The 26,810-nt window shown below is 41.1% G+C and overlaps 1 protein-coding gene across 1 annotated transcript in view; it reads right to left on the reverse strand.

Annotated features, from left to right (window-relative positions):
• The window catches only part of CFAP221 (cilia and flagella associated protein 221), a 138,599-nt gene that overhangs the window by 68,777 nt on the left and 43,012 nt on the right, over positions 1-26,810 (reverse strand). The window contains exons 6-7 of the mRNA XM_075530288.1: positions 16,544-16,647; positions 4,611-4,770 (exon numbers count right to left, since the gene is read on the reverse strand). Coding sequence (XP_075386403.1) covers positions 4,611-4,770; positions 16,544-16,647 — 264 coding nt within the window. The remainder of the gene's footprint in view (positions 1-4,610; positions 4,771-16,543; positions 16,648-26,810) is intronic.

Below are 26,810 nucleotides of genomic sequence, written 5' to 3' on the forward strand. Positions count from 1 at the left end.
TTGAAGCTGATTTTGACTCAGGGACTAAGTGACTCACCTTGTGCCTCAATGGCTATGGGTTTTCTGATGTAGATCACTAGGCCTTTCTTCAGAGGCCTTTCTGGGTAGATTTGAACTGCCAACCTTTCAATTAGAAGTCAAGCTCTTCACTGTTTTCCCCATCTAGTAGTTCCATATAGACATTAGGTAAGAATATTCTTAAATTCATTCATTCTGACAATCCATCTATATTCATTTCTTGAAAACCTGCTGAATCCATCCCCCTGGATAATATGGGATATATGCTAGGAATCTCAAATCTAACATCCATCTAGTTAAGAATGCTTTCAAAGGTCCGTGGCATGGATGGAACTTCCATTTGATGAGACCCACACTGGCAGACATATTCCCGTGTGCTGAGGTGAGGCACTTAGCTGTGTCCCAGCATCCACATCTTTTTTTTTAGATGCTTTTATTGGGGGCTCTTTTATCTCTTATCACAGTCCAGACATTCATCCAGTGTGTCAAGCACATTTGCACATATGCTGCCGTCATCATTTTCAAAGCATTCTCTTCCCCCTTGAGCCTGATATCAGGTACCCATTTCTTCTCCTTCCCTCATGAATCTTTGATAAATCATAGATTATTATTTCCATATCTTACATTGTCCTCTGTTGCCCCTCACCCCCTTTTCCATTATTTGTCCCCCTCGGAGGGGGTTCTAGGTTGATCCTTGTGATTGATTTTCCCCTCTCTCCCCCCACCATCCCCTAATCCTCCTGGTATCTCTACTCTCCTTGTTGGCCCTGAGGGTTCTATCTATCCTGGATTCCCTGTGTTATGGGCTCTTATCTGTAGCAGTGTGCGTGCTCTGATCTAATCTGATTTTTAAGGTAGAATTGAGGTCATGATAGTGGGGGAAGGGAAGTACCAAAGAACTAGAGGAAAGCTGTGTGTTTCATCAGTGCTATACTGCACCCTGACTGGCTCATCTCTTCCCTGTGATCCCACTGTGAGGGGATGTCTAATTATCTACAGATGGGTATTGGGTCTCCACTCCATCCCCACCCCCATCATTAACCTTGGGTATGGTTTTGTTCTAGGTTTTAGATGCTTGATCAGGCTTAGATGCCTGATACCTGATTCCCATTGACACAGGCTGGTATGCTTATTCCAGGTGGACTTTGTTGCTTTTCAGCTAGATGTCTGCTTGTTTATCTTTAAGCCTTTAAGACCCCAGACACCACATCTTTTGATAGCTGGGCACCATCAGCCTTCTTCACCACATTTGCTTATGCACCCCCCTCTTTGTCTTCAGCGATCATGTGGGGAAGGTGAGCATCACAGAGTGCTGGATTGTTAGAACAAACTGTTCTTGTGTTAAGAGAGTACTTGAGTTGAGGCCCAGTGTCTATCTGTAGCCTTAATTCTTTGCATATAGATATGAGCACATAGTTTTATTATCCTCTCATTATATGTATTTACATATGTGCATGCCTGTATTTAGACCTCTATAAATGTCCTTTACCTCCTGGTTCTTTCCTTTATTCCCTTTTACTTTCCTCTTGTCCCACCATCATCTCTGGTTTTTATCCGGGTTTAGTCATTCTTCCCTGCTACATTGCCCTTGATTATGCCCCACTAGACATAAAATCAATTGTGAGGATTGGGGCAGGACTGGGCAGTGGTCCAGAGTGTTGTTATGCCTTGGATCTGACTTGACGACACTTGACAACTTTTGTCCTGTAAGGTCACTATGAGTTGAATTGATAGCAGTGGGTTTGGTTTGGTGAGAAAATAATAGGCAGGGTACCATGGGAAGAAGATCCATTAGTGTAGCATTTTTGACCTGCTTTGCCATGCTACTGGAGTATACATTGCTTGAACTGGGGACTGTCGGATCCTGTCATCTGGCTGACTGTTGGTGACCTGCCTTGCTGTTTGCTGCCTGTGGCCAGATTGCCTGAAGGACCCAGCTGTCTGCTTCCTTGACTTGTACCTTATTTAAAACAGCTAAAATTAGCTGTTTATTTCTTATGTTGCACATATCTATTTATATAAATATATATAAAATCACAAGTGTCCTGGTTTTGTTTCTCTAGAGAACCCTGTCTAACATAGGTGATCATCTGTAACATTTTACTTGCATGCAATATTAATGGTATTGTTCTATAACTTGAGCATTCTTTTGGGTCACCTTTCTTAGAAATGGGTAAAAATATAGATCTCTTTTAGTCAGTTGGCCAAGTAACTGTCTTCAAAATTTCTCAGCATAGATGAGAGAGTGCTTCCAGTGCTTCATTAGCTAGTTGAAACATTTCAGTTAGTATTCCATCAATTCCTGGAGCCTTGTTTTTGGCTAATGCAGCTTGGATTTATCCCTTCAGCACCATTGGTTCTTGCTTATATGATACTTCCTGAGATGGTGAAATGTCAACTAGCTTTTTTGTACAATCATTTTTTGTATTCTTTCCATCTTCTCTTGATGTTTCTTGCATCATTCCATATTTTGCCCACAGAATGTTTAATAGCACAACTAGAGGCTTGAGCTTTTTTCTTGGGTTCTTTCAGTTTAAGATATGCTGAGCATGTTCTTTCTTTTTTATTTTCTAACTTTAGGTCTGCACATTTCATTATAATATTTGACTTTGTCTTCTCGAGCTGCCCTTTGAAATGTTCTATTCAGCCCTTTTGTACCATCATTTCTTCCATTTGCATTAGCTACTCTACGATTAAGAACAAGTCTCAGGGTCTCTTTGACATCCACTTTGATCTTTTCTTCCTTTCTTGATGAATGATGTTCTTGATGTCCTTCCAGAGCGCATCAGGTTTTCTGTCATGAGTATTCAACACTTCAAAGCTGTTCTTGAAATTCAGATGGGATAGAATCAATCATTTTGTGGACTCTAAAAAAATTTCTTTAGCTTCAACCTAAACTTACATATGAGGGGGTCTGTTCCACAGTCAGCCTCTGGCCTGGCTTTAGCTGCTGACATTGAGCGTCTTCATCTTCTCTTTCCACAGGTGCTGTCAGTTTGATTTCTGTGCATTCCATCTAGAGAAGTGCAAGTGTATGGTTACTTTTTGTGTTGTTGAAAAACGCTTGTGTTATAAAGAAGTTGTTAGTCTTGAAATTTTTTTCTCATGCGATCTCCCGCTTGGGTCCTATCACCAGACGATATTTTCCAATTACCGTTCCTTCTTCGTTTTTCAACTGCCAATAATTATCAATGCATCTTGATTGCATGTTTGATCAATTTCAGACAGAAGAGATTGGTAAAATTCTTCAATTTCTTCATCATTAGCTTTGGTGGTTGGTGCATAAATTTAAATACGAGTTGTTTTGATTAGATTTTCTCAACAACAAATAGACAAAAACCTATCACAAGACAGCATTGCACTTCAAGATTGATTTAGAAATGTCCTTCTGACAATGAATGCAACACCACCCTTCTTGATTGTGTCTCTCCTGGCATAGTAAACCACGTGATTTTCTGAGTCAGAATGGCCAATACCAGTCCATTACAGCTCACTAACGTCCATGATATTGGTCTTAATGCATTCCATTTTTGATGACTTCCAATTTCCCTAGATTCATACTTCACACATTCCAAATTCCTGTCATTAGCAGATTTTTGAGTTGTGCTGAATCAGCAAATGAGAACTCCGAAGACTCCATTCTCACAAGTTTTGAGGCCCTCCCGTCACCCTGGCTGGCTCCACTCTGTAAAAGTGGTTCCTGCTTAGTCACTCTTTCAGTGCTCATCCTCAGGCACTATCCTGTTTCCATCCCTCAGCCCTGCAGCATTTGACGGTGTTTCAGAGCCATGCAGAAGGTTTTCAGTGGCTGCATCCTCCAACGTGGGAAGCTGATTCCTTCTTTGATGACTCTCCTTAATCTAGAAGCTCCACCTAAACCTGTCCACTGTGGGAGACCCTGCTGGCACCTGAAAGACCAGCGACTTAGCTTCCACCATCACAGCAACACACAAGCCACCACAGTATGAGAGACTGTGAGAAACCTGGTGGGTCCACACATTAGACTGTAAAAAAATATCAACTCACACTCAAACCAAATTGGAACTAGAGAAAATGTGTGTTATGGAGCAAGAATCCCATTTCACATCTTTTTTCTGACTTGAGTTTAGATGGTATTTTTAACAATTTGGGTGGCACATTTCAGTGTCTACATTTACTTTACTTATTCTGTTTTTTTTTTTAAGTATTTGAGATGGTGGTGTTTGCACTGCATATTGCACACAGCAGGCACTCACTTAGTTATATTATATTTAAACTTTAAAATAAGTGTTTATTTCGGGCTTTACTTATAAAAAATTTTAATAGACAGTACACAAAATTAAACAGCACATCAGGATTAACCAGTGAAAAGAAAGTGTCTCTCAAAACCCCCCAACTCAGTCATTTCTACCAGTTTTTGCAGAAGCAACTGCTCTGCTACTAGTAGAAGGTTCTATACAAGATGCCATATTTCAAAGTATATTTTATGCTAATTTAAAATAAGTACTTGATGACATTCTGTAACAAGAAAGAAAAACAAAATGGAATAGAGAAGGATTTGGAGGTTTGAAAAAAAAATTAAGAATAACTAAAACATTCCAAGAGAGTCTTACTTTAATGCCACGTTGGGGTAGCATGTCCCAGTGAAAACACATTCATAAAACTGAGAGTTGAACTGTGAAATCCATAACTGTATCTTAATCTGTGCCGTTCCGTATTGAAATGGTGTAAACTTGATAGTCACATTCACCTTTCCGTTAGCTGGAATTATTCCTGAGGGAACAAAAATGAGAAAATATGATTCTCTTGTCTTGCCAATTCCAATCTAACAGGCTGATGGAATTTATTCTGTTATCTTTATCTAGTATTCTCATTAAACACACATGAATCAACTTCTACAAGGTTTACATGGATCTCTACATTAATGTTTTAAAATAATTATTTAACTATGTCACATATAAACACACACACACAGATATTTTCCACTGAGTCGATTCCAACTCATGGCAACTCCATGTGTATCAAGGTAAAATTGTGCATCTTAGGGTTTTTCAAAGGTTGATTTTGTTGTTGTTAGTTTTTAAGCAGTTTGCATTCAGTTTCCATCTATTTGGTTTTTTTCCCTTTCCCAATTTTCGATAGCTGATTTCTAGTTTTATAGTGTTGAGAAGATGCTTCGTAGTATTTTGACGTTTTAACATTTAAATTGATTGAGACTTGCTTTATGGTCTAAAATACGGCTTATTGCAGATAATGATCATGTTGACTGAAAAAGAATGCATTTGTGCTGCTGGAAGGTGGAGTGTTATTAGCATGTTTATGAGGTTAAGTCGGTTGGTTGTATTGCTTAAATCATCTGTATGTTTCTCTCCCGTTGTTCAGGTTTGATCAAAATAGGTATATCACAATCAGCTATATTATTCGGCAAACATGCTTCACAGGCCCTCTACAACAAAGATAAGAGACACCCAAGGAAATAGACAAGCAAGATAATCACGGCACCCTGAGCTCCAGAGGACGGGATAGAGAAATGGGTTGAATTTCAACTAGGAGCAGAAACTGAACAAAAGTAGTGTGACAGGTGGGTGAATTGTCAGTTGGCCTAATGCGACGCAGCCATCTTGAACTTTTATAAGAAGATCAAGATAACACAAACGTTCACTGGTGGCTGGTGATAAAGGGTGGAAGGGGGGTGTCTTCCCTTGTTCCTCACGTACACTGATGGTGCAGAAGTGCGGCCAACCCCCATCTTCACCTCATCTGCCCAAGTCACAGATACTGCTTTGTCTAATGTCAGGGATGTGCCCTTGTGTATCCAGCCCTGGGCACACTATAACCACACCCAGAAGCATGTGAAATCTTCATCGGACCAATGAACCATGTAGTGCCGCCTGGTCTCTGACTATCTTGGGTGGGATAGAACTCCTCCCATAACCAGCCATCCTGCTCCCAGCCGTCTCCAGAGTTTCTTCTTGGATTAAGCACATTGACCTCAGCCATTCTCTGAGCCAGCACAAACTATTTCCAGAACAGGTGGCCTGACCCCAAATAACACAGCAGGAAATCCACTGAGGCCTAGGTGGTACACACTTACATGGACACCCACTGCCCTCCCTCCCACTCCATTTTATTGGGGGCTCATACAACTCATCACAATCCATACATCCATCCATTGTGTCAAGCACATTTGTACATTTGTTGCCATCATCATTTTCAAAACATTTTCTTTCAGATGAAGAGATTTTAAAGCCTGTGAACTGATGAATATTGCTACTGACTTCATGGATGGCCTGTCCTGATTTGACTTTACTTATGGATGTGGACTTCACAAAGTCCCAAATGGAATGAAGATTCTTCACATCAAAGATTAGGATTGTCTCCTCAGAGCACTGGGTTGATGTAAGTGGGCAGTATAGAAATTGGACACCCAAATTTGGGAGGATAAAAGCATGAAGTTGTTGGCTTACAAACTTTCATAGGTGGGGAATATAGTCATAGGATTATAGGATTAAGGTGTAGGTGTTACTGAACTGCAATTGTTAGGCATAAAATTCTGTTGTGTTGATCACTTATAGACTATTATGTTTAAATGAGATTTTGGCACATACTAAATTATATTCATTTTAGTTTTATTCTGTTAGGTACAGATACAAGTTTAAACTTGTTTTGTTTGAAAATTAAATATGGCTAAAGAGTTGTGTGAAAGGGTCAAATTGGCAAAGGGTGTTCTGTGGTAGTTACATAATCTGCTGCCAATTTGAGACTTAAGAGAGAAGGGGTGGAGTTTAGCCTGTCAATCAGGTCGCAGCTTGATGACCACATTTGGAAGCACTAAGGAGATAAATAGCTTGCTGATGGCAGAACACACACTCACTCCCTGGGAGACATTGCAGCTGACAAGACACATGGAGCTACTCTAGTGCCCTGAGCTGGAGGAGCCATGTGGAGACCTCTGCCAGTGCTGAGATGCTTATGCCGCCACTGGATCCACAAGGCTTCCCGCCCACTGACCTGTGATCTTCATGCATTCGGCATCATTACCTGTGTTTTGTGAGTCTGAAGAGGACTTATAGATTGGTACCAGCCATATGGGCTACTATCAGATTTATAGACTTGATCTAGACTGGGCTAGGATATTTTCTCAATATTCAATTGCTTTTGTATATAAACCTCTTTCTTATAAACATATGAGTGTCCACGAATTTATTTCTCTAGTCTACCCGGACTAACACAGTATGCATCTCTCAAAAATCGCGATGAAACCATGAAACACCTCAAGATGTGGAGGGACGTGAAGACATTATGCTGAGTGAAGTTAGTCAAGCACAAATGACCAAATACGGTATGAGTCTACTGCTTCTCTAGTCTACCCAGACTAACACAAGTGGGGTGGGGAGGGAGATCTTGTCTGCTAAGTGGTTGCCATGTGGATATGTGGTGAAGTCCCCTGGAAAGGGAGGTGGCTCTGTCAGAGGGATGAGACTTGCTGATGGGAGGGGAAGCGCAGGAGAGGGGTGAGGGAATGATTACATTTTGGGGCGCCCTGATGCAGGTCTGTTGGTGGGAGGGGAGGGAGAGCTGACCTGAAGGTGAGGGGAGGAGTGACTGAGGATGCTTTTGGGGACACTCGGTGGGACGTGTCTTTGGTGCTGTGCAGCGGGTGGGCAACATTGTACTAGAGCATCTGGGGGTCTTCTGGGGATCAAGGCCAGGTGCTCTGGAATGCTGGGACACTGAAACTTCAGTGCACATGGCATGCTCCAAGAGATGTTGTTGCATCAGTGGACCCCATTCGGGAACTGCCCTGGGTGAACGGGACCCTACCCTAGATACACTTGTAACCCCAGGACTTCAGTCAGAAAATACATAGTGTCTGAGGAAGCAGAAGACAGCTGTACTCTGAGTGGTTGACAGACAATGTCTTGCTACATCAACGTCCTATATGCTGTATTAAGATGTGTATTCTTTCGGCAATCCAGTGGCGGACATTCTGTTTTACTTTGCTTATTGCGCATTCATATTAGGGTGTATCTCAGAGGTGCTATACCATTGGGGGTCAACCTCTTGAAGTTGTGTTATTTGTTTTTCAGTAAATGGACCCCAGGATTGATGCGTGTATCAATCCTGGGGCGGCAATTAGAACAAGGGTTTTGGCGGGGAGGCCGTTAAAAGGGGGAGGGGGGATAAAAAGAAGACGGTGTCAAGGAGTCAGGAAGGAAGAGTATGTTTGAAGACTGATTGTGGAAGCAATTGTAAAATTCTGCTTGATATGATTGAACTTTGGAATGATATGACATACGCATTAAATCCCAAATAACAACAAATTTAAAATAAGGCATAGATCCAAAAATGAAGGTTTGGGGCTCATCCTAAATCCTAGCTCCAACTTAAGGACAATTATTTCTTACATCATGCCCTGCTCGATACTCACCCTCATGAAGGGAACACATAAATTGTGGGTGCAATAGCAAAATATGGCGAGGTATTTAGATGGTGCCCAGCTATCAGATAAAATATCAGATAAAAGGCTTGTCTCCAAACAAGCATCATGTAAGTGAGATGTCAACAAAGTCCACATGAAAGAAGCACAGCATCATCAGCCATCAAAAGGTTGGAATGCATATAATCTGAAATTGAAGGAGGGATCAGTATCAGAGCCTAAATTGTGAGAATCCCATGTGCAGAAATGATGGATGACCGTGGTACCCCACTATTCATTTATGGAACTACATTAAGAAAAAGGACTCTGGAAAACTCCCCCTATCTCAAATGGAGGAGAGGTGCCCCTACACAGAGTACTGGTGAGAGAAGAGTAGAGAAGAGAAAAGGCATACATCTGATTTAAGCAATTCAAACTTTGTCAGTAGATCCCCCATCTGGTGCATGATGGCCCTGATCTGGTTTCCAAAATGTTCTGTGTTTTTGGTTTTGTATTGTTTTGTTTGTTCATTTTAGGGTGCAACTCAGAGGGGTTATGTCATTGAAAGCCTCACTCTTGGAGTGGTGTTATATGCTTTTCCATTTTTTCAACAGCAGTCTTTGGAATGGAAACCCAGAATTGATGAACTTATAGGTACAGCAAGCAAAATAAGGGTTTAGGGCTCGGGGAGGGGGGGGGGGTCCAGTGGTGGTGGTATAAAAGGGAGACGATGTCAAGGAGTCTGTGTAGATAAAGGATGCTTGGAAACGGATTGTGATAGCAATTGTACAATTATACTTGACATGACTGAATTATGGAATAATTCAAACCCTATGGCAAACCCTATGCAGTGCCTCTAATCTGACACAGAGGATTTCCATGAGTCAGACTTGATGTATTGTTAACTGGCTGAGCCCTCTGTAGGGAAGAATGAACCAACATAAAACCTTGGCTCTCTTGGGCAACATAAGGTCTAGTGAACGGAAACCCTTTTTCTCCATAATATTCTAATGCTCCATCCCTTGAACCACCCATGTGGTCAGGAATACACCTGTTTGACCCATAATTCATTTGGAGTATTAGCCTAAGAAGATTTTATTTCTCTAGCTCATTCACTCTAAAAAAATAAAATCACCCTCTGGAGCAAGAAATATTGTTTGCCTTGACATGGCTGATTTGTTTTTAAGCTCCAAATACAGACCTAATTCACACAGCACAGTGAGGGGAGAATGTAGGGGACCAGATACAATGTTTTTTCCATTCACAAGGATACTCAATCTCCAGAGGGAGCAAGGTCACAATGGATTGTCAAATGTTAACAGTCGTCAATGGCATGCCAAAACATCACAACTTACCACTTGGCAAAAAGTACCAGTGGCATAAGGGAGAGTGAAAGCTAGTGCTTTAAAGGGGAGAAAGGCACTCTAAAAATTACTGCCTTATTGAAAAACAACAACAACACTGTTTTATGGCTTCAGTCCAATTTCAACTAGCTTAAATTCCAGATTCTGGTCTTAATAAAATCAAAGATAGTGTCAAATCATAGGGAAGTGAGGGTGGTGAGGCAGAGAGAGGGGAGAAAATAATAATTAGAAATTAACTAAATGTGAAACCCACTGGACTTATCAATAAAATGAGTATTGTGAAGAAAATGTAGGACCATAGAAAAATTATATCCTGATACAGGAAGACACTGTATCTGTGCCCTGATTGCAATTACGTAAGACAGATGCATATAATCAGTTCCTAACAAAAGATGGAAACTAAAAGTAAATTACTTGTTAGGAGAGTAAGGCCAAGAGCGAGTTATTAAATTGTTTTCTTTCTCTCATATGTATCTCATGTTTTTATAAGACTGCTAAAATTTTAAAATATGATTTTCCTTAAAAGTCTCCCAAAGAACAGGCTATTCTCCTTAAGTTGTCAGAGCTATGGAACCCATTTGCTTGAAATAAGTATTGGTTTTAATCTTCCAAGATTTAAGTCCCCACTAATTATGTGAATTTGGGTAAATTAATTACTTAATCCCTCAGTTGAAAAATGTAATAGGTACCTAGACTAAAAATTATTCATTATAAATTTTCACCACAATAAAACATTAAAAAATAATTCATAAACAAGTTGTTGACAAACATTAATAATATTTTTAATTCAGTGGCTAACTTCTGGGTGTCCCTTCTATCTGATTCATGTGACAATCCCAGGCCACCAGTGCCTACCAAGGGAGTGTGGCCAAAAGAAAGGTCTCAGATCACAGACACTGGCTCATATCCTGCTTGAGCTGTAGACATAGTCTGTGACTCCATTTGGGCACTCTACCCAAAGGAATACTGCATGCTTTAAAATCAGGAAAGGTGTGCTTGAGGCTTGTATCCTCTCAGCATACTTAGTCAATCTGTATGCTGAACAAATCACCAGAGAAGCAGGCTTCTTATACACAGAAGAATGTGACATCAGAATTATAGGAAGGCTGATAAATAACCTGTGGTATTCAGATGACAAAACTTTGCTTGCTGAAAGCGAGGAGGACTTGAAGCACTTGCTGATGAACATCAAGGTCAGCAGTCTTCAGAATGGATTACAATGCAACGTAAAGAAGGCCCAAAATCCTCACAACTGGACCAATAGGTGGCATCATGGTCAATGGTGTTGATTGAAGTTGTCAGGATTTTGTCTTGCTTGGATCCACAATCAATGTTCGTGGGAACAGCAGTCAAGAGATCAAATGCCATGATGCGGTGGATAAATATGCCGCACAAGACCTCTTTAAAGCATTGAAAAGCAAGGAGGTTGCTCCGAAGACCACACCTGCCCCAAGCTGTAGTTTTTGCCTCATCTGCATGTGAAAGTTAGGCACTGACTAAGGGAGACTGAAGAAGTGGTGAATGTGAATTGGTGCTGGAAAGGATACTGACAGTACCACGGGCTGCCGAGAGAACCAACGCATCCGTCTTGGAAGAAGTACAGTCAGAATGCTCCTGATGTAAGACTGGAGAGACTCCATTTCACAGACTTTGGACATGTTGTCAGAAGAGACCAATCCTAGAGAAGAATGGCTCACTTGGAAATGCAGAGGGGCAGTGAAAAAGGAAGGCTATTGATGAGATGAATGGACACAGCGGCTACAATGAGCTTACACATCAGAGCAATTTTGGGAGTGGAGCAGGCTTGGGCAGGGTGTCACTCTGTTGTACATAGGGTCTCTATGGGTTGGAACTGACTGGGTGCCACTTTAGAACAACAACAACAAGAGCAACAACAACCCAACACCCAATTTTTCTGATCTGTAAAGTGGGACAGGGTTTAAAGGAGAAAATAATGAACAGGGTCTGAGATAATGCTTGGCAGAGAATGTGTATCCCAAATGCATTCTTCTCAATGTGCACAATAAAGCAAGTAATAACGTGTATGAAAGTATCATTAAATTTTAGTCAAGGAAAATATTTCCCTGAAACAATTATATCTGACCCATTTAAATTCTGAACAAGGAAAAGCAGCACTTGCCTCATGATGCCAAGCTGCACAGAATAATTTCCCAATGCATTATGGACCTTCCTATTTGCTCCAAAAGATTCCAAATCATAGCTTCCCAAACTTGCGTGGTTTACTACCACTTCTTCAGGGAAAACAAAAACAAAATAAAAAAACCTTAGTGTCCCCTTCTGGCAATGAACAATGTTTGCACTAAATCCTATAATCTAGGATGAAATATATGTATTTGTTTTTGCAGCACCCCTGGATCATTCCAGGGCCCGCTGATTGTTCCAGAACTACCCCCGCCCCCCGCCTCCACAAGGGTGGTATCACCCACTTTGGGAAGTGCTGTGCCAAATGCAGACTAAACAACAGGGGAGTTTGAAATTGACTCCTGGGGAATGGCGGCAAAGAAATGAACTATAAGCCCCGAAACAAGACAGTTCACTTTTAAACTTTCTGGCAAGAGAAAACTCTGCTCAATCACATCAGACACAGATTCCATGTCATAGATGTTCACTCTGCTAATAATCTTCTAGCACACGTCCAAGGTAGGTGTTTGAACCGAACAAAGGGAAGACTGCATGGTTTGGATCAGGAAAGGCGTGTGCTGTGGTTCCTTCCTTTACCATACTTCATCTGACGCTGAACAAATAACCCATGGGGTAGGGCTACCTGAAGAACACAGCATCAAGATTAGAGGAAGACTCACTAAGCACTCGTGATATGCGCATAACATAGCGTCAATTATCGAAAGGAAGAGGATTTAAAGCCCTAGTGGCGAAGATCAGAGACTATAGTCTCCGATACTTACTTTGCCTCAAATAAAGAAAACAATTCTCACCACACGGACAATAAGCAACCTCAGGATAAAGGGAGAAAAGATTGAAGTTGTCAAGGATTTCATTTTCCTTGGATCCACAATCATCCACAGGGAAGCAGCAGCCAGGAAATCAAATGGCATAATGCACTGGGAAAGTCTGCTACTGAAGGTCTCTATAAAGTGTTGAAAGCTGGTCACTTAAAAAAGCTACTACTTGAAAAACTGAGGTGAACCTGACCAGAGCCCTGGTATCTTTCAATCATCTGTATGAAACTATATGTGAAAACTGAACGGTGAATAAGGAAGATGAAACAGAAGTGATGTCCTTGAATATGGTGTTGTTGAAGAATAGTAAGTATTCTATAAACTGTCAGAGAACCAACACATTTTGTTGGAACAAGTGTAGCCAGAATTCTCCTTAGAAGTGAGGATGACAAAACTTAGCCACACATGTTATTAATTTTGGACGTGTTAGTAGGAGGGACCAGTCCCTGGAGTAAAACATCATGCTTGGTAAATCAGAGAATCGGCAAAAAATAAGGAGACCCTCTACCAGATGGACTGACACATGGCTGCGCGAATGGACTGCAACCCAGCAAGAAAGGCGCAGATGGAACACGACCTGGTGCTAGCATTTCATTCCATCAGACCTGGGGTTGCTATGAGTTTGAAATAAATTGATGGTACCTAACAACAACAACTCTGTAAAATTAGCTCAGTGTCCTTAGTCATGGGACCCAATTAGTAAAATGGATACAGTAATACCTTACTGGCCAAACAGCAATCTGCCGCTGTCCAATTCTAAGGCTTATGAGTAAAATTAGACCTATTATCGTCAGCAAAGCCAAGTGAGTCCACAATACAGTTATTTTATCCACCAGTCTTTACTCAGGAGCTAAGGTGTTTCTATCGGAAGTGACTACACTACATTCTACAGTCATCACTACACTCTACAGTTGAAATGTAGATTCATCAAAGATGCCCTCATACATAACCAAGTGGGAAGTAAAAAAATTCCCAAGAGACCAATAAACTTCATAAAAAAGCTACCCGATAAATCTGAAAGGCACAATCTATTTAAAAAGGGGTAAAGTCACTTTAAGGACAACCTAAACACAATGCAGATTGTAAAGGTGAAACTGAGGTACAGGGAGAGAGCCAGACATAACTGACAGGACAAGGGAGATCAGAAACAGAAATAGCTTTATTAACGTGGGGAAGCTCCCAGAAGAGGCTCCGTGACCTAGGTCCACAGGTCAGCAGGTGGGGGCCAGGGTGCAGGGGGCCGAGGGGGGGGGAGCGAAGGGGGAAGGGGGTGTTTAAAGGTGTGGTGAGGAATGTATGGCAATTATGGCAATTAGCATATGGGGTCTGGAAACTTGTCAACTCCTTGTGGCTTTCTTTGAATCCAGAGTGTCTGGTTTCACTGGTTAGCTTATTTGGCAGTTTTCTTATCTGGCGCCATCTGCTGGTGACCTTTGGGATGTGCAGGGAAGCATGTGCAGGGCCCGGACCTGCTTCAGTTTAGTCCAAATACAGACTGCCATTCCATATGGCAAACTTGAGAGTTCTGCCTCACCGTGCTCAATTTTTTCACATCTCCTTTTGTTCCCAGGCCATCGTACTCTCCCAATTTCCTCCTACTCAGTAGATCTTGGTATTTGCTCCTGGACCTCCTCTCTCTTGCCGTCCTCTGATTGTTTGAACGCTCCAGACTTGGTCCTCAGACCACTTTTCTGCTCTGTCCACACTCATTCCCTGGGTGACCCCACTCATCAGGACCCAGAAGACCCTTCATTTGCATCACCAACTCTCACATTTCTCTGGACACCAAACTAGTATATTCAATAGATCTTTCACTTTTGTGAGATACACGAAGGTTTCTCCCCAGGTTGTCTGCTGCTTGCTAGCACATGGTGGGCAGTCAGCTGCTTAGAAGTGTTCTCCCTGAGGGCACTCAGCCATATAGAGCAATCAGACTCGATTGTCTGTCCCACTATAGGTGGGGCCCACTCCCTGCTGATAAGGAGAGTGGCTTGCTTTCCTGATGGAGAGCTCAGAATAGGTCAAGCCAACTCAAGGAGGACCAAGCTTAGGCTGCCATCTTGAGCCTAGGATCCGCCCATCTTGTCACATGGGTACGCCTAGTCCCTCCCCTTCCTATTACGTGTATACCCAAAGCTCACCCCCTTCTTGTGACGCGTATGCCTATTGTACAGCCCCTTCCTGGGGCGTATGTGGTTAGCTGTTATCAGGGTGGCTTGCACATCCTAAGTATATCAGAAATAAATAGCATCTCTCCTCCCTCCCTCTCTGTGCAGTTCTGACTGCTGAGTTCATGGCCATATTGGAGGTGAGCATGCTACCATAAAATTTGTCTGGCTCCTTTATTTTATCTTCTCCCCTATCTCTCTTATTCTCTATGACTTTACTATACTCTTTATATATTATCGCTGTAAAATTGCACCTATGGACCCCCCCCCCCCCATGGTTGTTAGAGGCTGGTTTACTCTGACACACTTTAAAGAGAGAATTTTAAAGACATACAACAAAGGGCTAGAACAACTAACAAATCCTATCAGATGCAACAAACCAAAGAATTTCATCATGTATCACACAGTTGTCTGAATTCTATGATTGTACAGTTCATAATTTGAGTGTTCAGGGAAAGGCATGTAAAATTAAAAACAATAGTATTTCATGTATAATTGGCACTGAGCTCTGCTTAACACTGCATTTGCTTAATTATGTAGTCCCTAGTTCTGGAATATCTCTTGTGTAAAGTGATAGTTTGTGTCTTGGACACATTTTCTTGAGAAGTATGGTCAAGCCATAAAGAATCTCCAGCTATCTCCCAAAATCTTTTAATTGACATGAATGCAAGTTTAGTCCAGGTTCTCAAGGTCTAGTTTATTTCAACCTCTGTACAAAAGGTGTGAGAACCTGTACCTGTACTTAATTAGAAATATTATCTCATTTAGCATAATTTTAGTAGCTGCTTATTTTCTCTTATTTTCAAGCCCCAACAGTTAAAAACAACAAATGGCTTGTCACTGAAAGGAAAAAAAGTCTGGTTTGATAAAACATGAGTAGAAGTTATCTTGTATTTAGCAAATCTAAAAGTGGCTTGTGGTTCTCCATAAAAATCTATATACATTTCATAATAGAATGAATTCAAAGTTACTTTGAACATTTATTTGATGAACAAAATAGTCATGTAAAGATGAAAAAATTGTCAATTGATGGATATATACCCAGAAATTTAAAACAAATATCTCTTTTAGGATTAACTGGAGACTATTGTGGAGAGATAGTTAAATCCCAAATCTAAACATTGAGAGATAGAAACTCAGAGACTGAAATCACTTTAGGGGGAATTTTCACTTTTGCCTGATCTGAGCCACATGGGGACTTCTGTCCCCTGCAGCCTGCCCAGATGGATGACTTACAGCACGTGTGAGAAAAATTCATTAAATTCATTAAGATTCTGAAAATTTGGAAGGCAATAATATTCTCATATCTCTCTTGAAATTGAATTAAAAAGTGAATAGAAAGTCAAGGCGGCACAGGTGCAGAAAATTAGAATTAGAATGCATTAATTTCTGATGTCATATTCTAATATTGGGCAAACATACTTGGACATTATTTAGATGATCTGCATGATACAAATTATTCCAAAGTTCCCATTTGCTGAAGTGTCTGATTAAAATTTGCATAAACTCAAATGTTCCTTATTCTGTTTTATAACTGAGATCCCTTATTTTCCAGATCCCCGGTTTGATTTGAGAATGCCAAAGTGTTTGGAAATGTAAAACCTTAACTTTCCTTACCGGATGTTGGCTCAATAGTAAAGGCTTGATGTGTCTGAATCAAGGCTATATGAAACTCAAAATCCACGGGGCAACTGCACTGCAAGGGAATAACATACATTTTGCTGCAAAAAGAGAGAGGAAAAACATGGTAAACATCACTTTTTAAAAATATAGCTTGCTCTTTGGGGAGCTTAAGCACATAATATATTGCAGTAGCGACATCCAACAGACTGGAAACCAGTGTAAGCATTTCACACATACTAATTTAATCTTCCCAACAACCCTTAGAGATGGACTATGATTCTGCTTATTTACAGACGTGGATTAGCCCCATCTACAGAAGTAAACAAGGAAGGGTAAGTGTTCTGCGCAAAGCGACATTTGTTAGCGGCAAGCCAGGAATTAAAGTAGGCTGGCTGTCTTTAGTGCCAACACGTTTGCTCAGTTTTTGCTCCTGCCTCTCAAAACTGTTAGGTTTACTTTACAGATACTCATAACGACAGGAAAAAAGGCAATGTCTTCCACACACGCAGGTCACAGGGATTTTAGGACATGCAGAACCAACAGGTTTTACAGAAAGTCTGAGTAGCCCTCAGCTTTCAAAGATCTGGGAACTAGGCAGTACCAAAGAAAGCCTGGTTTGGGTGGTGTTTGATTTAGATGTATTAGAATCTCTTTAAGAAGCAGTAGTGGTTCAATGGTAGGATTATCTGCTTCTGTTCAAGAGACCTAGGCTCAATTCCTAGCTAATGTGCAGCCACGTGCAGTAGAGGCTTGCTGGTTGCTATGATGCTCAGCAGGTTTTACTGGAGCTGCCAGACCAGGAGGGTCAGGAAGAAAGGTTTCACAATATATCTCCAAAAATTATTTAATACAAACCCAGTGTAACCATGATCCAGTCCACATCTGGTCATGGGATGGAGCAGGGCTGGCCCTGTTGTACATGCTGTCTCGCATTCTTTCTTTGGTCTGGTGCTCTTTTGTCACAAGGAAGACCTTATGAACGAGCTTGGGATTTTTGTATTCAGCAACACAGAAGCTGCAGCAGCAGTCAAATTTCTGAGATGCTCCGTGTTTCTGATGACGTCCTCCTCTGTTAGAGGGCAAGTCGGAGATAGAGTTTATGGACACGTGTGAGCTTCGCTTTTCTCCTCTGGCCAACAGTCAGTTTCTTCTTCCTTATCCTTGAAGTGAAATGACCTATTTTTCATTTTGTTGCCTGCACTTTTGCTGTCCTTATTAAGAACCCGCTGCCAAATCCAAGGTCATGAAGATTTGCTCCTGTTTTCTGCCACATGCGTTATCTCTTAAATTTAGATTTCTCCTCATGTTTGTTTTTTCAAGCAATTTTGGTTTTAATGTAAAGTATCCAAAAAAGTTAATTTTTCACATGGATATACAAATTAGAGAAAGGCTTATTAAGAAGCTGGGATAGATTTGCAGATGATATAACCTTGCTTCCTGTAAGTGAGAAGGACTTGAAGCACTTGCTGATGAAGATTAAGGACTTCAGCCTTTGGTATAGATTACAACTCAATGTAAAGAAGGTCAAAATACTCACAAATGGACCAAGGGGTAACATCATAATAAATGGAGAAAATATTGAAGTTGACAAGGATTTTGTCTTGCTTGGAGGCATAGTCAGTGCTCATGAAGAAGCAGGCAAGAGATAAAGTGATGCATTGCACTGGGCAAATCTGATGCATGAGACTTTGTTAAAATGCTGAAAAGCAAAGAGCTTGCTTTGAGGGGTAAGGTGAACCTAACTCAGTACATGGTATTTTCAAATGCTTCATCTGCATGTGAACGTTGACATTGAATACGAAAGATAGAACAAGAACTGATACTTTTGAATTGTTGTGCTAGCAAAAAATATTGCAAGTAAACATGGACTGCCAAGAAGATAAACACATTTTTCTTGGAGGAAATATAGCCAGACTGCTCCTTAGAGGCAAGGATGGAAAGATTTTGTCTTACGTTCTTTGGGCATGCTATCAGGAGAGATCATTCTCCTGGAGAAGGACATCAAACTTGGTAAAATAGAAGGATAGTGAAGAGGAGGCAGGCCCTCAATGCTACAAATAACCCGACACGATCGCTGAAGACAAAGCAGTGCATAAGCAAAGGTGGTGAAGAAAGATGATGGTGCCCAGCTATCAAAAGCTATAGCGTCTGGGGTCTCAAAGGCTTGAAGGGAAACAAGCGGCCATCTAGTTCAGAAGCAACAAAGGCCACATAGAAGAAGCACACCAGTCAGTGTGACCCACGACCTGTCAAAGGGATCAGGTAACAGGCATCAGAAGACCCAAAACAAACAAACAAATAAACAAACAAAACATTGTTGAGAACTAAGGGCGGTCAGAGCAGAGAACCAAACCCCATCTTTAGACAATGGGACTCCCCTTACAGAAGGGTCACAAGGAAGGGATGAGTCAACTAAGGTGCAGTATAGCACCAATGAAACACACAGTATTCCTCGGTTCCTTTATCCTTCCTCACCCCCCACAATAATGACCCCAATCCTGCCTTTCACTGTGGGCTAGACCGGACGGAGCATGCACACAGGTACAGATAAGAGGTCATGACACATGGAATCCATGTCAGATAAACCTCTCAGGAATAGAAATGGGAGTAGCAATACCAGGAGGGTAGGGGAAAGGTGGGGAAAGAAGAGGGGGATAAACTGGGTGAAGGAAGAAAGCAGTTGGTATAAAATATGAAAATAGTAATAATTTATAATTTATGAAGGAGTCACAGGGGATAGGGAGGGAAGAAAGAGAAACCGATACCAAGGGCTCAAATAGAAACTAAATGTTTAGAAAATAATCATGGGCAATATATTGACCAATATGCTTGATACAATTGCTATATGGATTGTTATAGAAGCTGTGAGGGCCCCCAATAAAGTGATCTTTAAAAACAAACAAAAAGAAATCAAACAAAATATTGCAGAGAACTCTGCTACACAAGACCTCTTTGAAGTTTTGAAGAGTCAGGATGTCACTCGAGACTAAGAGCCCCACATCATGGCATTTTCGGTGTCCTCATATGCATGTGAAAGTTGGACAACAAATAAAGAAAATCGAGGAAGAACTGATACCTTGGAATTTGTTTCACTGAAGGTTATTCAAAGTACTGCAGACTGCCAGGAGAACAATTTTTTTCTTGGAAGAAGCCTAGCTAGAATGATCCTTAGAAGTGAGGTTTGTGAGGCTTTGTATCATGCCGTTGGACATGTTATTAGGAGAGACTAGTCCCTTGAAAAGGAAATCATGCTTGGCAAAGAGGATCCGTAAGGAAGAAGAAGACCCTCCAGGAGCTGGATAGACACCGTATGTGCAGCAATGGGTTCCACAACAACAGCTGTGAGGATGTGCAGGTTGCTATGAGTTGGAGCCAAGTTGACGGTGCCTGACAACTAACTTAGAGGGGGCAGGTCCCCCCAGTTTTATTTGAGTGCCTTACAACTTGATGAGTGGGGCCTCACACACATTTCTCAAGTTCGTTTCTTCCTTCTGAGTTTTGTTTTCAGTTCTACACTTCATTCTTTAATGCCTTTTCAGTTCGCTTTTCTGCATTACATGATGCAAGGATTCATGCTTTAAGCCTCGGCGTGTGGAAGTCCAGTTGTCCCGGCACCTTTTCTGAAAGACACTATCCTTTCCCCCACTGGATCGACTCACCATCCTTATAAAGCCTCAACTGACCGTAACATGTATGGGTTTATTTCAGTTGCTGTTCGGTGCCATTGGGTCAGTTTTGACTCGTAGTCACCCTAGGCACAACAGAGAGCGCACTGCCCGATCCTGCGCCATCCCCACAATTATTTGGTTTAAGTCCATTGTTGCTACTGTGTCAATCCATCTTGTTGAGGCCCTCCCTCTTTTTCACTGCCCCTCTATTTCACCAAGCATGGTGTTCTTCTCCAGGGACTGCTCTGGATTAAATCCCACGGCCTTATGTCTAGCAGTATACCAGTGATGTTTTGATTACTGACGCTTTATAACATAATCTGTGGTCAGGAAACACGATTCTCTGACTTCGTTGTTCTTTTTCAAGATTGCTTTGGTGACTCAAAGTTGCTAGCAATTCCATATACATTTGAAGGATGGATTTTCTATTTCTGCAATGAAGGATCTCGGATTTTTGATGATGGAGCTTGTGTTCAATACGAGGCCTGACAGATTTCTTTGGACACCAAGCTAAGCAAGCGGAGCAAAAGGGGGGGAAAAAAAAAGAAGCAAATAACCTCTTTGTATGTTGGTTTTGTGCTTTTAACATTCAGCTAGAGCTTTATGACTCTGTCTCTGTCTTCACTTCCAGTTTGTACTGTCTAGAGGTCAGTCGCTGGTGAAGGTTTAGAATCTTCTCAAGTCTTTCCTGAGTAGTCACTCTGTCCTGGGAATGCACGTGGCTTTATACATTCCCTACTATACTCTCTTTCTGCCTTCCTTTCTGGCTTTCAATGGTCTTTTGCCCAGGCAGTCAACAACATTTTCAATTACTTTATAGCATTTTCCGTGTTATAAGAGTTATACAGAAAAGTGGGTGAAGGGAAATACCGGTTAGTGAAAGACATGAAAAAATAATAATTACATATAAATTATCAAGCATTGTGAGGCAGGGAGGGGGGAAATGAGGAGCTGATACCAAGGGCTCAAGTAGAAAGAAAATGTTTAGAAAATGATGATGGCAACAAATGCACAAATGTGCTTGACACAATGGATGGATGGCTGTACTATGATAAGAACTGTATGAACCCCCTACAAAATGATTTAAAAAAAGAGTTGTAAGAGCCCCCAGTAAAATAATCTTTTAATAAAAAACAACAAAACTGAAAGTATTTTCAAGCAGGGCCAGCACCATTTCCATGATAAGTGGTTCTAAGTTAGGCAGAACCAAGGGAGTGTCTTGTATCAGCCCTTTACCCATCCCTCAGGTAGGTGAGGCAGGTGACTGAAGTGTGCTCTGCCCCCTCCAGAACTGGGGTCCTCCCCTGGGAAAGTGGACTGCCATTCTCAAGACTGCTGCTGACTTGACAGTTGCTATGTTTCATTTCCTCGTAACTACAGATTTAGTTCATTTCTTAAAAATGAACGTTTTAGCTTTACTTCAACTTCAAGAACCTAATATTTCAATTGACAAATAAACTATTTTTACAACTAGTAAAGAGGCTACCCTGTTTCCTCCCATATAAGACAGTGTCTTATATTAATTTTTGCTCCCAGGATGTGCTAGGTCTTATTTTCAGGGGATGTCTTATTTTTCCATGAAGAAGAATATGGCACACATTTATTGTTTATTGTCTTATTAAAAGAGACCTCACACTTCCTGTCTGCTCCTGCAGCGCTGCGGCCAACAGTGAGCTGCATGGCAGTGCCCGCCACTAAGGTCCAGAGTTATGGTAGCTTGGGGGGCTTATTTTGGGGGAGGTCTTATTTTCAGGGCATGTCTTATATTTCAGCGAGAGGCAAAACTGTAAGTAGGCCTTATTTGGGGGAGATGTCTTACTTTCGGGGAAACGGTATTCATCTATAGTCAGATTCTCATAATAATAAAACCCTCACCACTATCTCAAATCAGGAAGTAAAGATCTACTCACATTCTGTATGAATCCTAGACTCATGGAAAGACTAATTGGTTTGAGCTAAAGCTTCAAAAATCTTATATTGAAAACGTCTTTACAATGCAGAGAGACAAAGTCCATTAGTTGTACTAGGAGCTGGGAAAGGATAATGAGGAAGTTATTGCGTAAGGGATTCTCAATTTTTATTTGCGGTGATGGAAAACATTATGCAATAGACAAGGAGATGGGTGCAAAGCACTAAGAAGGCACTAAAGTCAATGACTTGTACACTTAAAAATCATTAAAATGGCAAAAACTTTGCTATGTATAGATCCACAATAAAGTAAAAAAATTAAAATCCACAGGAGTTTCCCACTGCTCTGAAATTGCCTTTTTCCCAGCTTTACCATTCCTTTGATTGCTATGAATCTTTGTTTTCCAGCATTCTGACAGCTTCTGTTTGGCTTTCAATGTTCCTGTGATGAGGATGAATGTCTGGAACTCCCTACTCTGCCGTGTTTCTGATGCCACTCCCTTCATGTTAAGTAGATATTTAAAAATTTTAAGTAGCTATTTGTAAATTTAAATTTTAAAGTAGCTATTTAAAATTTTTTAAAATTTGAATATTTCAAAGTTGACATTTTCTTTTTCATATATTCAATTTAATAAATGTCTTAACCTATTTAAAAATTAATTTCTTGATATTTAAAAATAAATATTTACCCTAATGTTATCTCAATTTGTTCCCTAAATGTATGTTTTTCAAAGTCTTCATCAAGCATTCTGTAAAATTATTTTCATACAATCATATTCTGGTTGTTGAGTTTTGAATGTTATCTTTCTTAGCATGGTAGTTAGACATATAGTTTGGAAATTGGATTCCAAGTTCCTTTTGAGTAAAAGGCTATCATTTACATTGGGTTTTGTAATTATATATTGTGGTTCCCGCTAGACAGTTACTTTGGGACTACAGTGTACTCAGTTGCTGGGCTCACCTCTAGATTACAAGGTGGACATTCTCCTCTATGTTCACTTACTCACACCTGGCTACAAGGTACCAGCCCCAAGCACCAGGTCAACAGAGGTCTTCTAGCTTCCTTTCCGGGGGTTTAAATGTGGCAAGGCTCGCCCCTTCCCCTGGCTTCAAGCAACAGGTAAGACTATGAGCCCTTAGATCAGTGGGTTACTGTAGTTTCCTTTACCCCCATGGTCGGACACTTCAGGCCTAATTGCGGGCTTTACAGTCTAGAGGCTACAGGCCTGCAGTTTGACCCTGCTCACCACCAATATTGTATTTTGTTCCTGCGGTTCAGAGTTGCTCTTGTTTCTGAAACGGCTGTTTGGTTTTGTTAAAGATAACATTTTCATAGTCTATCTGCCACGGCTAGGTATTTGGACCAGAAAAAGTACAAACAGTACAAGCTCGTGGTCAGATTGCCTTAAATGTACTTCCGGGAGACCTGTATTAAGAATGCAGAGACTCCTCAAGCCTGGGAGGCAGTGTTCTGTTTATAATTAAATTTCAGCGGCATTTTCTCATGACACATTGTTCCTTAGCTGTGTTGTCTCTATGAGAAAAGGCTAGCTGTACTGTGAATTCATTAGATTCCGGATAAGGAGCAGGTCGGTCCCAGATTTCATAGACTCATGTCCAAGTGTCCTATGCTTGTGATACACATTCCGGATAGGAGTCACCGTACAGAGTAAGCTCTTCAGACGCCATCTTCTTTGTATGCTTCCTGCACCGTTCAATATTTCCCCCACAGAACCTTGCAATATTGCAATTTAAGATGTGAACATTTTCTGGAGTTCTTCCAGTTTAAGTATGCTGACCATGTTGTCCTTTTTTCAGTCTTCTAACTCTATGGGAGGAGAAAACCTAAACAATGCAGCCAGAATGCTCCATAGGGGCAAGAATGGTGAGACTTCATCTCACCTCTGTTGAACATGTTACCAGACCAGTCCCTGAAAAAGGACATCCTGTTTGGTCAAAATGAGGGCCAGCAGAAAGGAGGTTTGATACAGTGGCTGCAACAATGGGCTCAACCACAACAATTGTGAGAATGGTGCAGGACGGGGAAGCGTTTCTAACTATAGGTGTTTGCACATTTCATTATAATATTTTACTTTGTCTTCGTGAGCCGCCCTTTGACATTTTCCGTTCAGTTCAGCCCTTTGACGGCATCGGGTCTTAACCATGATACTGTGTTATCCCCCTAGGGTTCTAATGCTAAGGACACCTGGAGTGCGTTTGCACTGTGGCCCTCCTCTCCACTGATGTTCTCTTTAAAACCAAACCCCTGTGCTTTATTGGTTGACCGTTATAGAGGACATGTCCCTTAATCAGTCTATCAGCAAGAAAAGCCTATACAATTTCAAGACGTTTTCTCAAATATCACCAGCTACCTTTCAAGTTACTACATACATGCCCATAGAGAGAAAGAAGGAACTCTGGGAAGTTGCTAGTTATTCTCATGTAAGCTTTGAGTATCAATTGTTATATTCAGGATGTGGCCAAAGAAAAAGAATATCAGAACATGATTAAGTGGCTGATGAGCTAGACCCCTTCACCCTAGTCTACCCTACCCTCCTCAACAAATGAGCAACAGCTTGAAAAAGACAAAGTTGAGGGCTGAAACATGTTCCAAACACCCCAAAAGTTCTTTTAGCTAAGATAATTTGCGTTCTTATGAAATTTTCTATGTTGCTTATTTCATTTTAAAAGACACAGTTCATCCAGCTGGAATTTGGAGCTCAAGCAGAGCATGGTGGGCTCATAATCCTTAACATTGTCATAAAAAGATAAACACAAATTGACATAAATTAATGTTTCAGCGAAAAAGCAGACATTGCCAAGTCTATTCTGACTCATGGTCAGCCCATAGACTGCAGCGTAGCTCTATGGGCCATAGGGTTTCCAAGGTTGTGGACTCTAAAATCCAGATCCAGGAGGGCAGGGAGAAGGTAGGAAGAGGACGGGGGTAGAAACCATGGGAGAAGGGGAACAGTGGTCGGTGTAAGATATGAAAATAATAATTTATAATTTATCTTCCATGAGATTATAGTCAATACAACTGTAGGACACAGTTTTATTCTGTCTCACATGGGGTTGTCAGGCATCAGAATCAATTGGATCACAGTGGGTTTTATTTTTGTCTTTTGTTTGTTTTTAATATAAGTAAGGAGTATGTCTTCTTTGAGAAGAGAAGACTTCAAACAGTCTTTCTGAGAAATCAAGTTTTAAGTTTGACTACAAACATATACGTGTCCCCATGGGAAGGATGAGTGTATCTTATCTTCAAGACTCTTGAAGACAGTGAATTATTACAGAAATTTGCAAGCCATGATGGTTTTATTGTCTAATTGTACAACACAGTTCAACCTGCCTACGGAAAAGAACCGAGAGTCCTGCAGCCTGCTATGCCATATTTGATTTAGAGATGTTAGACGGCATCTGGAATACAACGTCGTGTTATTTATACAAGCTGTCAAAGTACATCTTACAAGATCTCAAGCCACCAACATTGTTTATAGGTAGCTGGCAAGTGCCCACAATGAATTCTACCTCTGTAAGGAAATTTTGCACCCTGAATTCAGCCAATGACAGTGGATGACTGTATACAAGTCAACTATGTGTCCTTGTGGAAAAAATATCAAAATGCTATCTGGCCCCAGAAGAAACACCAAAATAAGAAAGCACATTTAATGGTGTTAAACATAAATCCTACAACATCTTGTAATTCTGTCTAAATCCTTTTCCTTCTGAATCCAATTTTTGTGTTTTCCTATTATTTTTGTCCTTTTCTATAATGCTTCTTTTTAATCTCTAGATAGGATTATTCTATTTTGGCTCACAAAAGTCATAGGCACCCTCATAAACTGTGGGTGGACTATAAAGTGTTGCAGCTGTTTTGGAAAACAGTGGGCAGCTCCTCAACATGGGAAACCTACAGTTACCATATTGTTGTTTTCAGGTGCCTTTGCGTAGATCCCAACTCATACCCTGTTTCCTCGAAAGTAATACATCCCTCAAAAATAAGACCTACTTACAGTTTTGCCTCTCGCTGAAATATAAGGCATCCCCGAAAATAAGACCTCCCCCAAAATAAGGCCTCCCCAATAATAAGCCCCCCTGAAGTTACCGTAACTCTGGACTCTGGATCATAGCGGTGGGCACTGCCATGCAGCTCACTGTTGGCTGCAGCTCAGCCAGAGCAGACAGGAAGTGCAAGGTCTCTTTTAAGCAGAGAGCCCACACCGCTGCCAGGACAAGCTGCCACCTGCTACTTGCTCTGCCCTGACGGAGTCTGGCTGACTCACAATCATACATTCTTGATACAGTAGGGTTCACGGTTTGTCTGGTTATGCTGGTTTGTGAGGACAACTACTACTGTATTGTATATAGGTAATACATTTCCTTTTCTGTTGTTTAACAATAAATGTGTACTGTATTCTTCTTCATGGAAAAATAAGACATCCCCTGAAAATACGACCTAGTGCATCTTTGGGAGCAAAAAATTAATATAAGACACTGTCTTATTTTGGGGGAAACAGGGTAGTGGCCCATGTGACAGACTAGACCTGCTGCTCTACAGGTTTTTCTAGGCAGTCATTTTTTATAAGAGCAATTTGCTAAGTCTTTTCTCCTGCAGAGTTAGTAGGTAACTTCAAACCACCAGGTAAGAGCCAAGAGCTAAACGATTGTGTCATTACTGCTCC

Source organism: Tenrec ecaudatus, chromosome 13, assembly GCF_050624435.1.
Source record: "Tenrec ecaudatus isolate mTenEca1 chromosome 13, mTenEca1.hap1, whole genome shotgun sequence".
NCBI classification, from domain to species: domain Eukaryota; kingdom Metazoa; phylum Chordata; class Mammalia; order Afrosoricida; family Tenrecidae; genus Tenrec; species Tenrec ecaudatus.